The sequence below is a fragment of the Phyllostomus hastatus genome, unplaced genomic scaffold, assembly GCF_019186645.2.
Source record: "Phyllostomus hastatus isolate PE091 unplaced genomic scaffold, TTU_PhHast_1.1 phas_contig_210, whole genome shotgun sequence".
Lineage (NCBI taxonomy): Eukaryota > Metazoa > Chordata > Mammalia > Chiroptera > Phyllostomidae > Phyllostomus > Phyllostomus hastatus.
The window spans coordinates 13415672-13430838 of record NW_025333737.1 but is presented as its reverse complement, the minus strand read 5'-3'; the positions used below and the strand labels follow the sequence as shown (position 1 = coordinate 13430838).

Genomic DNA, 15167 nt, shown 5'->3' with positions numbered 1-15167 from the left:
CCCGAATACACTCACCCAGCAGACATGGAGGTCACAGAAGAGGAGGTGTAGTGTAATACGTCTATCAGTGGAAGGAAATTAAACCTACATGTAAAAGGTATTTTCATGAAAACAGGGTTGTCTGCATGTAGTTACTTCAGGTTGGCTCAGCATTTGTGCGTCTGCTGAACATCACTCACTCCAGTTTACCATAAAGATGGTTACACTGTCCACAGCTCAGGAGTCGCTGTTGGCTCACTTACCTTGTGTACAAACTGTTCCACTCTGGTCTGAAGCCCCCAGACCTCAAACTTTACGGTCACCAGCTTGTAGGAGCACATGATAGGCTGATGACTGTCTCTCCAGCCTTCCCTTAAATGTCCCCGTCCTGTCTTCTCTGACTTGAAGTGTTTAGGATCCTGGAAAAAATATACCAAAGAAATGGCAACTTAAAAGTTCAACTGTCATTTATATGACATAAGAGAAGTGAATAAGTAAAACTAAGTGAAAAAAGCCATTCAACAAAGGTCACAAGGTATAAATCCATTTATATGAAATATCCAAAATAGGCAAATCCAGGAGAAACAAAGTAGGCTGGTGGCCTAAGGCCAGGGGAAGGGGATGGTAGAGGGAATCTGTTGGGAACTGCCTGGGAACTGTAATCCCCTGTGGCTAAGGCTGAGTAAAGGACCTTGGGACCATAAGCCACTTAGGAAAGCAAAGCTTATCTTCCTTGTAGGGGCACCACCTCTGCCTCCTTTCTCTTCACCCTGCTTGGCCCCAGGCAGGTGGATGACTGGTTAGCCAATGACGGGTAAGATTCCTCAAGGGAGGGACGACCTAAGACAGGCATGGTCATGAAGGAGCTGTCAGGGAAGGACTTGGGGGGGCTATAGAAAAGGGGTGATGGACCCTCACCCCTCAGCTTTGACATAGCCTGAGTCCTCATTCTGTCTGCAAGAACTCTCCTAATCCCTTGGCTGCCTTACTTCCCCTGCCTGACGTAAGCCTGAAACAATGCCTTAAGTCTGAAACAATGCTGGAGGTGGGTGCAGCCCTGTGCTGGAAAGGGTGGGTTCCTTAGGCAATCAGGTCTAAGAAAGAATGCATAAAATCCTATGAAACCTACTTTGCTAATACCCTCAATTTAAATGATAAGGCTCCAAGCAGGAAGTGTTTGTTCCCCAAAGTTTTATGGCCTTTTAACTACCTGACCCTGACTCAGAATAAGCCCTCAGAGTTCTTTGAATGTTATCTATTGTTTCATCATTTCTGTCTGACAATGACTGATGAGCTTTATGTATACACCCTGTATTCCTGTGCAAATTGAACCCAATAAAAGCCTGTCAAGGCAAGGGTCAAGGCACCCTCCCCTTGAGAGAATGGCTGTGCCGTCCCTTTTCCTCCACAGGTAGTCTGTGTGAATTTGTCTCATCTCATCCATAATGCTGTGGACCCCAGGAGCTGGGGTCCATGTCGGGAATGACTGCTATGGGAACAAAGTTTCTTTTGGGGGTGATAAAAATGTTTTAAACTTAGATTTAAGGTGACGGCTCAAAGCCCTACAAGTGTGTTAACATCCATGGAACTGAACACTTTAAAATGGCTGAACTCTATGGTATGTAAATCTTGTATCAATAAAACTGAGAAAAAGACATAACCACAATGAAAAATGCTACATGCCACCGCAGGGGGATTTTTCAGTGTGTTCACTGGCTCTGGGTTTGCTACATAAAGTGATAGAACAGTCATTATCCTAAGCACACATCTACCAAATGCACAGTGTGGGCCCCGTGCGGAACCAGGAGTTACACAGTATGCTCTCTCTCCACCCGACTTCTCTGTCCTGAGGGGCGTGAAAGGGCCTCAGCTGTGTGTATGGTCTGTGTGGGGTTGCAGAGAACTTCCCTCCATGCAGAGAACAGACTCAACTCTACTTGGGTAATCTCTCTTTTTTTTAATTATATTTTCCTGATTATGCTACTGTAGCTGGATGGTGTCTGTTCCCTGTCCTTCCCCCAGGGTCCCTCTTGATTTGCATCAGTTGCAGGAGAATGGTGGGCCCGGGTGTTGACAGGGACCAGAGTGGGAGAGATATATAATTAATGGAATAAGAAACCAACAAAAGAGATTCTAGAAGTGGGGAAAAGAAAACAGGATGCATAGTAAATACTCCAATGCAGTGCTTCTGTGAAGGGAAGGGCTGTTGATCCTGAACGTGGGTGGCATTTTTGATTCTTTGGTATCGACTTGGCCGTGCTGTCTTTTTTATCACCTGAACCAACCCTGAAACTGCCTCTGAAATTATATGCACAGGCCTGGAAAGGTTATGATATTTTCATTACATGGTACATGGAAATGGCACAAGCATAGGGTCTGGCCCACAGCAAGTCTTCCATCAACGTAAACCATGACTGTGCTTCCCCAGATGGTCAGTGAAGACTTTGAGTAACGTGTCCAATCCTACAGTCCAAAGCACCCTGGAGTTTGTAGTAAAAGCTTTGATGTTTAATGCCATGAGACTAATTCTTGCCTGCCCTGTGCTTCTCTACCACATAATACCATTAAGAATAAAAAGAGACAACCAATAAGCCAAGAGATGTATCACCAGGGATATAGTAGATAATCTCCAAAGATGGTCACTGCCAACTCCTTCCCTCGTTTTGCCAGCATGCTCTTCCTCTTACCAAGGGGTGGGGGCTATTTGTCCTCCCCCTGAATCTAGGCTGGCCTTTGACTTGTTTTGACCAATGCAGTGTGGCAGAAGGGACACGGTGTCAGTTCAGGCCACACTAATGTATGTTCCAGACTTCTTAAGAACAAAGTGAGACTCTGTAATACCAAGCGTGGAACACTGGTAGATCACATTTCCAAAGCAGCTACGAACTGTGGGGCCTTGTAGCAAATTTCAGTTCCGAATGAGACTGGAAAGGTACTGTCTGCACAGTGGAAATTATGTAGATGCTTATATCTGTGTGGTTCCTGATTGCACCACAAAATTATAAAACCATAGTAGGCTATTGCGAAGGAAGGTTTTAGAGAAAGGCTAGATGGAAATGAGAAGTGCACTGTATTTTCAAGATGTAGAATAGGACTTTTAAAATCAAAGTGACAATTCAGTTTCATGTCCTCAGTTTTATGGATAAGGGCACTGAAACCCAAGGGGAAGTGAAATATTTTGCCCCAAACCACAGGCGCTTGGTAACAGGTCCGGGACTAGAATTTCGGCTTCTCCTGATTCTAGCCCAATGTTCTTTCCACTACATTTACTTTTAATACGAAACAGGGAGAGGGTGTTTTTTGTTATAGCCAGATGCCAAAGAAGCAATTAACAATTGGGCTTTTTATGGCAACAGTGTGCTGATTCTTTGCAAGTCTGGTGTCATATCTATAGCAGCTGATTTTATCTAGGAAATCTCAGATGGGGCCTATAATTAGGGACTCACTTTCAAAGAGCCAGAGGGAGGGGAGGGAGGACTAGAGGACTCCTTTAATCAAAATCCAAGATCAGAAATGAACTTCCAACTGAATGCCTGTGAATGAAGATGAGGAAACCGAAAATCTAACCCCTGGGTCTTATCTCAAATATTCTGGCCTCAGGCTTTTCTCCTGTTCCCCATTTGGGCCCCCGTCTCCCCCGTCCCTCCCCCCAACCCCCACCCCACAACCTATTCCTCCCAAAATCATTTTCCACTCTCATTTTCTCACTTGATCTTGTGAATATAAATGTCTACACTGTCCATTTACATATCAGTTGACATTTCTTAAAAACTTTGAAATTTTTTTATTTTTAAATTTCTGGTTTGTGTTTCTGCAGCTGTTACAATATTTTGGTCCTGATTTAAACTCTGTTACATCACTCATGTTGTTCTTTACAAAAGAACTGGGTTGTTTTACGTTTTAAACTTTCATGTGCAGGTTTATTTTAAAATGAGGTTTATAAGCCTCCACCTTCATCTCTGATGCTAAAAATTGCCTGGACCTGCCCACATTTTGGTTTTAGGATTTGGCCTATTTTAAAAGGACACAAAGTTTGACTTCAGTGTGATTAAGAGATTACACACCTTGAAACTCCTGGGTCCCAACCCAGTGCAATCAGAAAATACAGTGAAAGTTCTCTGTAGTGGATTACCTGGTGACCCCTCAAAAGGTATGTCCTGGTCCTCACCGCCGGGACCTCTGGATGTGAACTCATCTGGGGAAAAAAGGTCTTTGCAGATGTAATGAGGCTAAAGATCTCGAATGAGATAATCCTAGATTAAGAGGGTGGGCCTTAAATACCATGACAAGTGTCCTGATAAGAAACAGAAATGGAAAAGACACAGAGAAGAGGCCACAGGAAATCCGAGGCAGAGACTGAAGGGCAGCCACAAACCAAGGAACTCCTGGAGCCACCAGGAGCTGGAAGAGGCAGGAAAGAATCCTCCTCTGGAGCCTCACCTTGATGTAGGGCTTCTGGCCCCCAGAACCATGAGAGAAACCCCTGGGGATGAGGAGCGAGGTGAACCCTCACCCCCGTGCTTCTGATATAATTGGCCTTGGTGAGGTTTGGCCATCCAGCTTATTGAAAGTTCCCCATGTGACCTCACGTATGGCCAAGGGTAAGCCACTGCTGTAAGATACAGCATTGCCCCCATGTTCCAGATGAGAACCCTGGACCTCAGCTGATCACTGACTTGTCCACAGTCCTCCAGAATTTAAGCTCAGCGCCGCCTGACTCCCAGACCTGGGCTCCCAAACCTTATACCCCGTGGACAGGATGGTGTCCATTCTAACTCCCTTGTGGGGTTGTTGCCGGGCTTAAATTGGATAATGTGGGCGATGTCTCCAGTCCAACACCTGATAGATGGCGTCTGACAACCCAGAAGACGTGCCAGAGAGATAAGAGCATGTGATACAGAAACATCCTTCAGAGACACTGTAATGTAATTTCCTCAGATCTCATTAAGCTCCTCAAACGAAGGCAGCAGGAACATCCGAAAGTGCTGTAGGGTGATTATTACTTTGTGGTTATCCCCTGGTCCAGTGCACAGAAAAATGCTGACAAGCACCCATGAAAACATGACTGCCAACCACCATGCAGGCGTCCTTGTGTCAGTGAAAGGCTGGTGGGCGCTTGCATTTTCCAGAAGCTGTCACCTGTCCGTGTCCATAAGAACGGTGGTGGCAGAAATACCGAGACAAGGGTTTTTGCTTGTTGGACGTTATGACAGGTCCTGGGCCAAGGACAAGTTGAGCATCTCCAGTCTCAGAACCAACTCCTTTCCATCTCTGTCTTATGTTCCAGTGACAAGTTCCAGGATGATGAAGCAGAGAGCAAAGACATCGCCCTACTGTAGGCTGCTCCCTCAGGGAAGTGATTTTACCGATTCCACGGAGGGTCCGGGACCACACGGTGGCATCTGCAGGAGCCACCTGGGAGCCTCCCTGGTGGGTGGACACCCCGGGCAGCTACCTCCCAGCAGCACGATGGATCAGATAGGCTGTGAGCATCTTAGGGGTTTCTTAAAAGCTTTCCTCTTGAAGACTTGAGAGCTACACACAGACAAGTGCAATCCTCTCCTTCCACTCACCTTCCAAGCTGGACAGGGCTCTCTCCCCCAATGGGGAAGCGGTATTAGACTCCTAGGGCTGCAGTAACAACCTGCCACCAACTGGGTGTCCCCAACAACAGAAATGTGTTGTCTCACCAGTCTGCAGGCAGAAGCCTGAGACCCAGATGTGGGCAGAGCTGGCTCCCTCGGAGAGCTATAAATACTTTGTGCCATGCCTTTCTGCCTACTTCTGGTGGTTCGGGTTTGGCGGCAGTTTTGGTATTCCTTGGCACATAGATGCACACCCCAGTCACATGGCATTCTCCCTGCATGTCCTCACATCGTCTTCCCTCTGTGCACATCAATCTCTGTCTAACTTTCTCCCTTTTATAAGGACACCACTCATACTGAATAAGGGTCCTCTCAACCTCGCTTTAACTGGATCATCTCTGTGAAGACCTAATTCCAAATAAGGTCACACTCTCAGGTACTGGGGGGTTGGACTTGGTCACAGCTGACTTACTCGGTCACAGAGCACTGAACCTCACGTTACCCAGCTGCAGCTGGGTCCACGGGGTGATGCCAAATGCTCTAAAAGTAACGCTCGGGCCTGAGGGCTCTGCCCAGCAGCTGGCTGGCTGGGACTGTGGCAGGCTGCAGGCTCTTCTGGCTGGGGGCTTCTAAATTCGTCCACAATGAGAGCTTGGATGCCAGATCCTGCTGGCACTCCCTAGGCGTGGCAGATGGCAAATCGGACCTTTGTAGTCCAAGCCCATCTGTATGGAGGAAGGTGAGCTGGTGCCAGGACTGTCTCCCCGGGGCCAGATGGGCCTCACAGGCTACCCCTTCTGTGCAGGCACATCTTCTTTAGAAGGCTTCCTCAAGGTCAAGCACACCTTCAGGCCTCATCTGTCTTGCACTTGGACAGAGCAGAACAAAGATGACACACTAGGGCTTCTTCCTTAATGCAGCCCAGGTGAAACTGCCCCAGTGTTTGTGAGAATCAGTCTCACACCTGGGAAGTACAAGGAGAAGCCCTCAGGAGATCCTGGAGTGGGCTGGAGTGTGCATCCATCTCACATGGAATATTATTGGCTAACTTTCACTGAGATATCAAGTCTCCATGATTAATTACGCTTTCAATTTGAACCACAAAGGACCATATCCAACAGGGGCTTGCCCTGTTAATTGAAATTAGAAGGTTTTGATAAATGTGAAATGAAAAAGGGCCAAGTAGTAACTGGCTAGGAAGTGCTATGTTATATAACTATAATATAATGCTCGGCCCTAAAATAGGAATGAACTAAAAACACATGTCCGATTTTTCCCCTTGCATTCTGGGAGTTTTCTTGAAGACTACAAGGTATTACAGATATTATTTTCTCATTCCTTCCAAAGGATGGCCATTTCAACCAGGTAAAATTTAGGCCTGAGTTTAGACCAAAATTTCTTGAATTTGAACCCTAAAAGGGATACACATAAAAAATAAGGAGCTTTCAAAGAAGTTAGTCCCAACAGACCACATATTAAAGGATCCCTTTTACACAAAATGTCCAGAACAGAGGAATCTACAGAGAGAAAAATTAGTGGTTGCCTGGAGCTGGGGTGAGGTAAAGGGGGAGGAGGGGATGGGAAGCGGGCACAGCTAAGGCATTCAGAGTCTCTTTTAGGGGTGATGAACATGTTTTAAATCCGATGGTAGTGATGGTTGCATGTATATGTCTATGAATATACTAAAATCCACTGAATTCCATACTTCAAATGGGAATTGTATGGTATGTTAACAGTATCTCAATAATGCTGTTAAAAAAACAAACAAACTACATAGCAATTTTGGGAGATCACAATATCTGACATCAAACTATATTACAAGGCCACGGTAATCAAAACAGTCCAGTACTGGCATAAGAACAGACACATAGACCAATGGGACAGAATAGAAAGCCCAGAAATAAACCCAAGTCTCGATGATCAATTTGATAAAGGGGGCAGAAGCATAAAATGGAGTAAAAATAGCCTCTTCAACAAATGGTGTTGGGAGATCCAGATAGCTACATGCAAAAGAATGAAACTCGACTACCAACTTACATCATACACAAAAATAAACCCAAGATGGATAAAAGACTTAAATATAAGTCATGACACCATAAAAGTCCTGGAGGAGAACAGAGGCAGGAAAATCTCAGATATTCCACGCAGCAATATTTTCACTGATAGAGCAAGGGATATAAAGGAAAGAATAAACAAATGGGACTTCATCAAATTAAAAAGCTTCTGCATGGCTAAAGAAAACATCAGCAAAATGAAAAGGGAACCAACTGCATGGGAAAATATATTTGCAAATGATACCTCAGACAAGGGTTTGATCTCCAAACTGTATTAAAAAAACTCACATGACTCCACTTCAGGAAGACAAACAACTCAATTAAAAAATGGGCAAAAAGGCGGGGGGTGGGCTGGGATGGGAGTAAAAGACAGAAAACTGTACTTGAACAACAATTAAAATTTAAAAATAATAATAAAAGAAAACGGTGAAAAAAAAATGAGCAAAGGACCTGAACAGACACTTCTCCAAGGAGGACACACAGAGGGCCCAGAGACACATGAAAGCATGTTCAGCATCATGAGTCATCAGAGATGCAAATTAAAACCACAACGAGATACTACTTCACACTGGTGAGAATGGCCATCATAAACAAATAAACAGACAAGAAGTGCTGGCGAGGTTGTGGAGAAAGGGGAACCCTAGTACATTGTTGGTGGGAATGCAGACTGGTGCAGACTCTGTGCAAAACAGTATGGAATTTCCTCAGAAAACTAAAAATGGAACTGTCTTTCGACCCAGCAATTCCACTGTTGGGATTATACCCTAAGAATCCTGAAACATCAATTCAAAAGAACCTATGCACCCCAACGTTCATAGCAGCACAATTTATAATACCAAGTGTTGGAAGCAACCTAAGTGCCCATCAGTAAATGAATGGATCAAAAAACTGTGGTACATTTACACAATGGAATGCTATGCAGCAGAAAGAAAGGAGCGCCTACCCTTAGTGACAGCATGGATGGAACTGGGGAACATTATGCTAAGTGAAATAAGCCAAGCAGTGAAAGACAAATACCATATGATCTCACCAATAAGTGGAACCTAATCAAGAAAACAAACAAGCAAGCAAAATACAACCAGAGACATTGAAATAAAGAACCACCTGACAGTAACCAGTGGGGAGGTGGGAAGGGGTAATGGAGAGAAGGGGGAAGGGTTGTCAAGGAACATGTACAAAGGACACATGAACAAAGCCAAAGGGGGTAGGATCAAGGGTGGGAGGTGGGGATGGGTGGGGCAGGGAAAAGGATACAACTGTACTTTAACAACAATTTAAAAAAGGAGAAAAAAATTAATCTTAAAAGAAAAAGAAAAAAACCCCCAAAGAAACAGAACTAAGGACCTTTCAGAGTATGCTTGAGAACTGACCTAAAACTTTACTTAAAAGGTCAACTGCTATGCATCAGCTTAAAAAAAATCCCCCACAAAAACCCCTAAATGCAAATTGTAGCCAGAAGCAGCCAATTCCTGCTTTGTTAGCAGTTGATACCTAAAGTGCTGTTTTTTATGGGGCAGCTCCGGGCACTACAGTGTACCACAAGCAGTGAGTGGCTCGGGCTATTTGTCGGCAAAGCACTTCTCTTAAAGGAGCTTGACTCCTAAGCTGCGTCGGACATGTAGAAAGGCAGACAAAGGGTGGTCGTGGTGGGGGGATTGCTTCGGTGTGTGTTCTGAGCCCTTCTCAGTTACAGTAATTCAGTGCCAGGAAAACTCAAAACTCCATAGTTGGAGAACAGGGAGCACGAGGAAGGGAAATTGGATCATAAAACACAAAACAATTTAATGGTCAGCAGTCCTGAGCTCTGAGGATGACCACTTCTGATGGCTTTTAGAGACTAGGGAGATTAAATCAAGAGAACCCTAAGCCTCTACTGGTGTGGCTTAGTTGGTTGGGTGTCAGCCTGCAAAGTGAAAGGCTGTGGGTTCAATTCCCAGTTGAGGCACATGCTTTGAGATTTGCTGCATTGATGTTTCCCTCCCTCTTTTCCCTACTCTATAAAAAAAATAAATAAGTAAAATCTTTAAAGAGAGAGAGAGAGAACCCCAAGCTCTGGCTAGGTAGCTTGGCTGGTTACAGCATCATTCCAGCACGCCACAGAGTTGCAGGTTTGATCTCAACAGGGCACATGCAAGGAGCATCCAGCGAATGCATAAATAGGTGGAGCAACAAATCGATGTTTCTCTCTCTCTCGGCTTTCCTCTCTATCTAAAACCAATAAATAAAGGGGGGTGGGGAGAGGACTCCAAGAAAGATGATCAGAGAAAAGATGGGAGGGACAAATAATCATACTACCTAGTGTTTATGAAGTGCTTGCTGTGAACCAGAGCCTGTGTTGGAAACCCCTGGTTAGTTGGATGGGTGGTTTGGGACTTGTGAGTGGCATCTCAAGTGAAGCGGTCTTGTGGGACTGAGCCCTTTAACTTGGGGGACCTAATGTTAGCTCCAGGTAGACAGTGTCAGAATGAAACTGCTGGAAACCCATCCACTTAGTGTCAGACAAATGGGGAATTGGTTCGGACCAGAGAAAACAGCCCAGAATTCTCCTCACAACAAACCTATCAAATACATTACTATCTTCATTTTTTTTCCCCCAAAGATGGCCCAAGGGAATGCCCCCTTCCTATTCCCAGTCTCACTCTCCTCCACCTCAGCCCCTGCTATGGGCACCTTCCATAAGCCCCCTCCTTCAGAAATCTCCTGCAGGACAGCAGGCATCGATCTCTGACCCCCTACAAACTAGTGGGGCCAACTTTCAGTCTCACGGGATGTAGCACAGAGGGCAGGCCTGCAGAGTCGCAGCTCAGCAAATAGCTGGCTTTTTTGCAGACACCCTCATTTCTGTAATCGAGTGTCTTTGAATACTCCCTCCACATGGCTTTGGGGATAGACAAGAAGTGCACCCCCAATGACTCTGGAAATGCCCCTCCCCATCTGTAAATAAACACTGGGAAAGGGGAAGAGGTGGATGCTGGGAGCCCTGGGGAAAGGCCATCTGGGTTGACCCTGGGGAGCACCTGGCCTTGGTGGACTAGCAGCTGCCTGTGGAATGTGGAATCCTAACTCTTTCATCCCCAGCTTTAAGCCTTGCTCCCAGTTCCAGAGCAACAAGAGACGGCTCCCTAACAGTCTGTTGCATAATGCTAACCTGTTCCTTTCAGCACTAACAGATAGGACTTTATATTTTTATGATAACCTCAAAACCAGTAAGGTCATTGAAGTACACCCTGGAGGGGACCCTGCCTTGCCGAGCATGTGACAGACAGGCCAGGCACCAGCTCTCCTAAGAGCCAGGGAGCTAAGCTCTTTCCCATCAAGGAAGGCAGCCAGGACCTGGCTTGGTTTGCAGCTGCCTTTGCACCGGAGATGCACATTGTGCATTGTCCTGCTCACCCTGACCTTGGCAGTGCTGTTTGCACACAGGCTAGGAAGCATTAACAGCCTTGATCCATGCTGACGATGTACAGTTTGGCCCACAGACAGCTTGAGTTTTATTAAGTCAAAAGCTGGTAACAGACTAACCTATATTCCTGATGAGTTACAACATGGCAACAGACATCAGCATGGGATTAGCTGTCCCTAAATTGAGCTTGCTCCTTCTGTACTGCATTATTTTGGGAAACTTGGGCCTCCAACTTGTTGAACAGAGATGAGACCGAGATGTTCAATAAGCCAATCCACTTGTAATTTGAAAGCAGTAAAGGATTTCCATTTTAAAAGCAGAACAGATTTCAAACCCATTTTGACTTTAGAACCATATTTTCCAAATATGATATCATTTGGAATCCCAATACATAAGCAGGTAAAGTGAGAAGTGGATTCCTCGGGTTATTTCAACCTTCAATGCATAACACAACATGTTTCAATGCTGACTGGGCCCGGAAGCACCTCTGCGGGGTCCTGGATTCAGTGGAGCAGAATCGAGGAGGGCCCGAAAAGGCTTTGGGATGAGACAGCCCTGGGTTCGAATCTCTGCTCCAGCAACTGCTACCTGTGTATACTTGGGCAAGTTATTTAACTCCAAGACTGCTGGGATAAGAAAATGAGACAAGGAATGTTTCTTGAGCTGGGTCTGTGGGTGTATTCTTGGGGGGCGGGGTTTAACTTTTTGCCCCTTTAGTAGGTTCCTGCATCACTCAGTTGCACAATGGTCAGTTTTTGTTTGTCCAGACCAGGTTTGCTTTTGTCCAATCTGCTATTTTCTGGACTGTTTGTAAAAAGGAAATTTCCCCCAAAAGGATGGGGAGTAGGTCTGTTAGATCGTTAAACCTAAGAGGGGTAACTGAGGACTGGAAAGGCCCCTCTTCCTACTTACCCTGTGATTCCCCAAGGTCCTCCTTTCATAAGCTCACTGAGACTTGGGTTAATGAGGTACATTCAAGGAGGAAACAAATCTCCTAGTGTGTTTTCCAGGACAGACAACAGTTGCTCGTGCCTTGAGTTTTATCTGAAGAAGCCAGCTTGGTGGGGGAAGGCAAGCACAATCTTTTGGGTTGGACATTTTGGGGTTTGAATCTAGGCTTCCTGAAATTTCCGGCAATTACTTAGAGTCCCTGAGCCTCAGTTTCCTCATCTATAAAATGGAGACGATATCTATCCTACTGGGTTGTTAGGGTTAAATGATATAACTGAATAAATGGCTTGTTTTTCTCAAAAGTTAGTTCCCGTCATCCCTCTAAAGCTGGGTGTAGCAATTCTGTAAGAAATCTGTTGAAACTTCTGAGGCCCAAGTTAATGACCTAGTAATTGCATGTCTTTCTTTGAGCCCCTTAACAAGAACAGATGAAGACAAGCGACTTAATAACACCTATGCTTTCCTGGATATTTTTGGAGCAGAAGCTGAACAGTTGTACTTGGAGTCTGAATAAATAGAGAAAGTGCCAGAGAGAATCACTGGGCCAGGTCTTACTTTTCAAGGGGAAAAATACTGCTCCCCTCATCCCAGAGTTGTAGCCTCAGACTCGGAAAGTGTCGGCTGGGGAAGGGCTTAGACAACACCAAGCCACAGCACCCGGAGGACACTGATTAGAGTCTCTGATTGGAGGAAATAAGCTTAGATTGTTGATCCAAAGGCAGCCCCCAACTCAGAAGCAGTTTGGGAGAACACGTGTATTGTAATCAGTGCCACTGGCCAGCAGGGAGAGCATGGGGATGTGACCCCACAGATGCTACCAGACTCCCAACGGAGCACATGGAATTCCATGGTACTGACCCTCCCTCGGCAGGGGAGCAGGCAGCCTTCCAGGCTTAAGGTTGCTATTTCCTTTTCCCTCCACAAAATTAAAATAACAATAAAACGGTGTAAACCGAGTACGGAAAACTGATGTCTCCTGAGCGAAGCTGCCCTACCTTGAATGGATAGTAGACGGGACAAAACAGTGCTCCTCTCCGCTCTTGGGTAACAGACTGGACCTTCTGACCCTGAGGGCTGGTCATCTGTGACCAGGAGCTCCTCCCTGACATGCCAGTCAAAACAGATCCTTTCCCACGTGTGTCATGGCACAAAAAAGGCTGGGTGGCTCTGCTCTGGGGCTATTTCCCTAAACCTGTGCATTTACCAGAGATCCTTGGGTACCCTCCGGGGACCGCAGGGCCGAAGGCTGCCGGGGTTGGCGCACAAACAGTAAATGTAACTTCTAAGGTTTCTTCGAAGTAAAGTATCAGAGACACGTAGCATTCTGAATTCAGGTCAAACAATAATAACACATGTATAAATAACACCTTTTAAAAAAGTCTCAGCAGTACAAATGGCTCTATTTTCTGAAGGATCTTGTTGTACCTGCAGAGGATTCTGTGATCTTGAGAACTGGAGTGATTGGACTCAACCCTGTTTCTCTTCCCTGTTCATGCCAACAAATCAAAAGCAGTATGCAAACAAAGTACCACAGCACCATCCACAGCAGCCACTTTCCAAAGACATGTGGTTTCTACTGCGCAGCCATCCCAGCCACACATACCTGCCGATGTCCATGCCAGAGTCAAAGCGGGGAGGAGGCTTACCAGGTGCCGAGGACAGTGCTAGTCATTTTAATGCCCTGCCTAGCCCTTCACATCACATCTCTCCATCCACCCACTTATTTGGAGGGAGGAAGAGGTTCAAGATATAGTAACTGGGGAGGATGAAGTGCCATGGCTGTATGACCAAAGCCTAGGCCCCTTATTACCTTGGGTCATCGGCACATGGGAAGCATGGGCTGAGAACCCCCATGCATGGGTTCCAGGGGCTGCCTCCTGCACCGACCCCTCTCCAGCAAGCCCAAGCGCTTCTCCCTTCCATGGGTGCTTTGCTTGGATGAATCCTTCCTTTTAGGACATGGAGCCATTTCCTCAAAGCCTCCTTCTGTGGAGCCAGTGACTCAATGCCATAACTAGCAACCCCACTCCTGGCAGAGACTTGGAATCTCTGGTTTTGACCTGATATTTAGGAATTCATTTACCTTAATTTTGTTTGACCTACTTGGTCTGGCATTTCACTATCAAATCCAATTGATAAGATCTGCCACTGCTACTCTGGGCACAGAGTTCTGGGGGACCTGCTTCGTGTAGATTACTGCGGCAGTTAACAATTTCTTCTCTTGGAAAATTAAAAACAAAACACTTTTTCCCAGGATGGAGTCGGGCGCTACTGTTTTGCTAGTAACAATCGGCTTTGCTTAAAACATGTCAGTAGGCTCCACATTTTTAGGCCAAAAGAACAGCAGGGGTTTTAAAAACCGGCCGTAGACATGGTGCTTGGGTGAGACTTGGTGACCCAGCCCTCTTTCATGGGGAAGAAATGAGATCTGAAAGAGAACAGCTATTTGTTCCTTGGGAAATGAGGTGCCCATGATTGGTTTAAAAATGATGTAACCAGGGTTGTTGGCGGCTGGACTACTGTTTCATGTCGTTTTATTTCCTAAGGCTTCTTTTCGTTACAAAATATTACTGCTGTCAAGACAGCTGAAGGTGATTTGTTCACAAAAGGGGTAGCGGAAGAGGGAGAGAAGTAGCTTCATGGGCAGGAGGGCCCTAAACCGCTGGGGGTCCAGAAGCCTCCCTCTGCACCCCCTGGAAGAGCTAGCCTCTCTCCCTAGCATAACAGCTGATGACCCTGCTTTGAAAGCCCTAGGCTATTTGTGGAATAAAAAAATCCAAATTCCTTGGCTGGACACTCAAGGCTCTTCTGTCTCAGCCAGACAGATACCACTGCCCCTTGACAATGCGCTGGGACTCCTACCCCGGCCACTGCCTTTGCCCTCACTGTACTGACTTTCCGATCTCTCTCATCTTCAGACTTCAGTTTGCTCCCATGCAGGTGCGGGTCAGAGGGTAATTCAGTATGGTTTTGAGTGGGGCACTTCGGCTGCACCTAGCACTGATGCAACAATTTCACTTTTGGAACTTATTCTTCAGAAACATTAGAACAATGCCCAAAGGATGTCACATGAGGATGTTTCCTACAGTATTAAAACAGTAAATGAGTGGACACAACCTAAGTGCCCACCAAACGGGGCTAGGCCCACAGAGGACATAACTGGGCAATGGCACATTACACACCATCACCCAACCC

The 15167-nt window shown here is 45.9% G+C and overlaps 1 protein-coding gene across 2 annotated transcripts in view; it reads right to left on the bottom strand.

Annotated features, from left to right (window-relative positions):
* PITPNC1 (phosphatidylinositol transfer protein cytoplasmic 1) overlaps positions 1 to 15167 on the bottom strand; it is a 222981-nt gene that overhangs the window by 21111 nt on the left and 186703 nt on the right. For both annotated transcript variants that reach the window (XM_045835968.1, XM_045835969.1), the window contains exon 7: positions 243 to 398. In XM_045835968.1, the coding sequence (XP_045691924.1) occupies positions 243 to 398 (156 nt within the window). The remainder of the gene's footprint in view (positions 1 to 242; positions 399 to 15167) is intronic.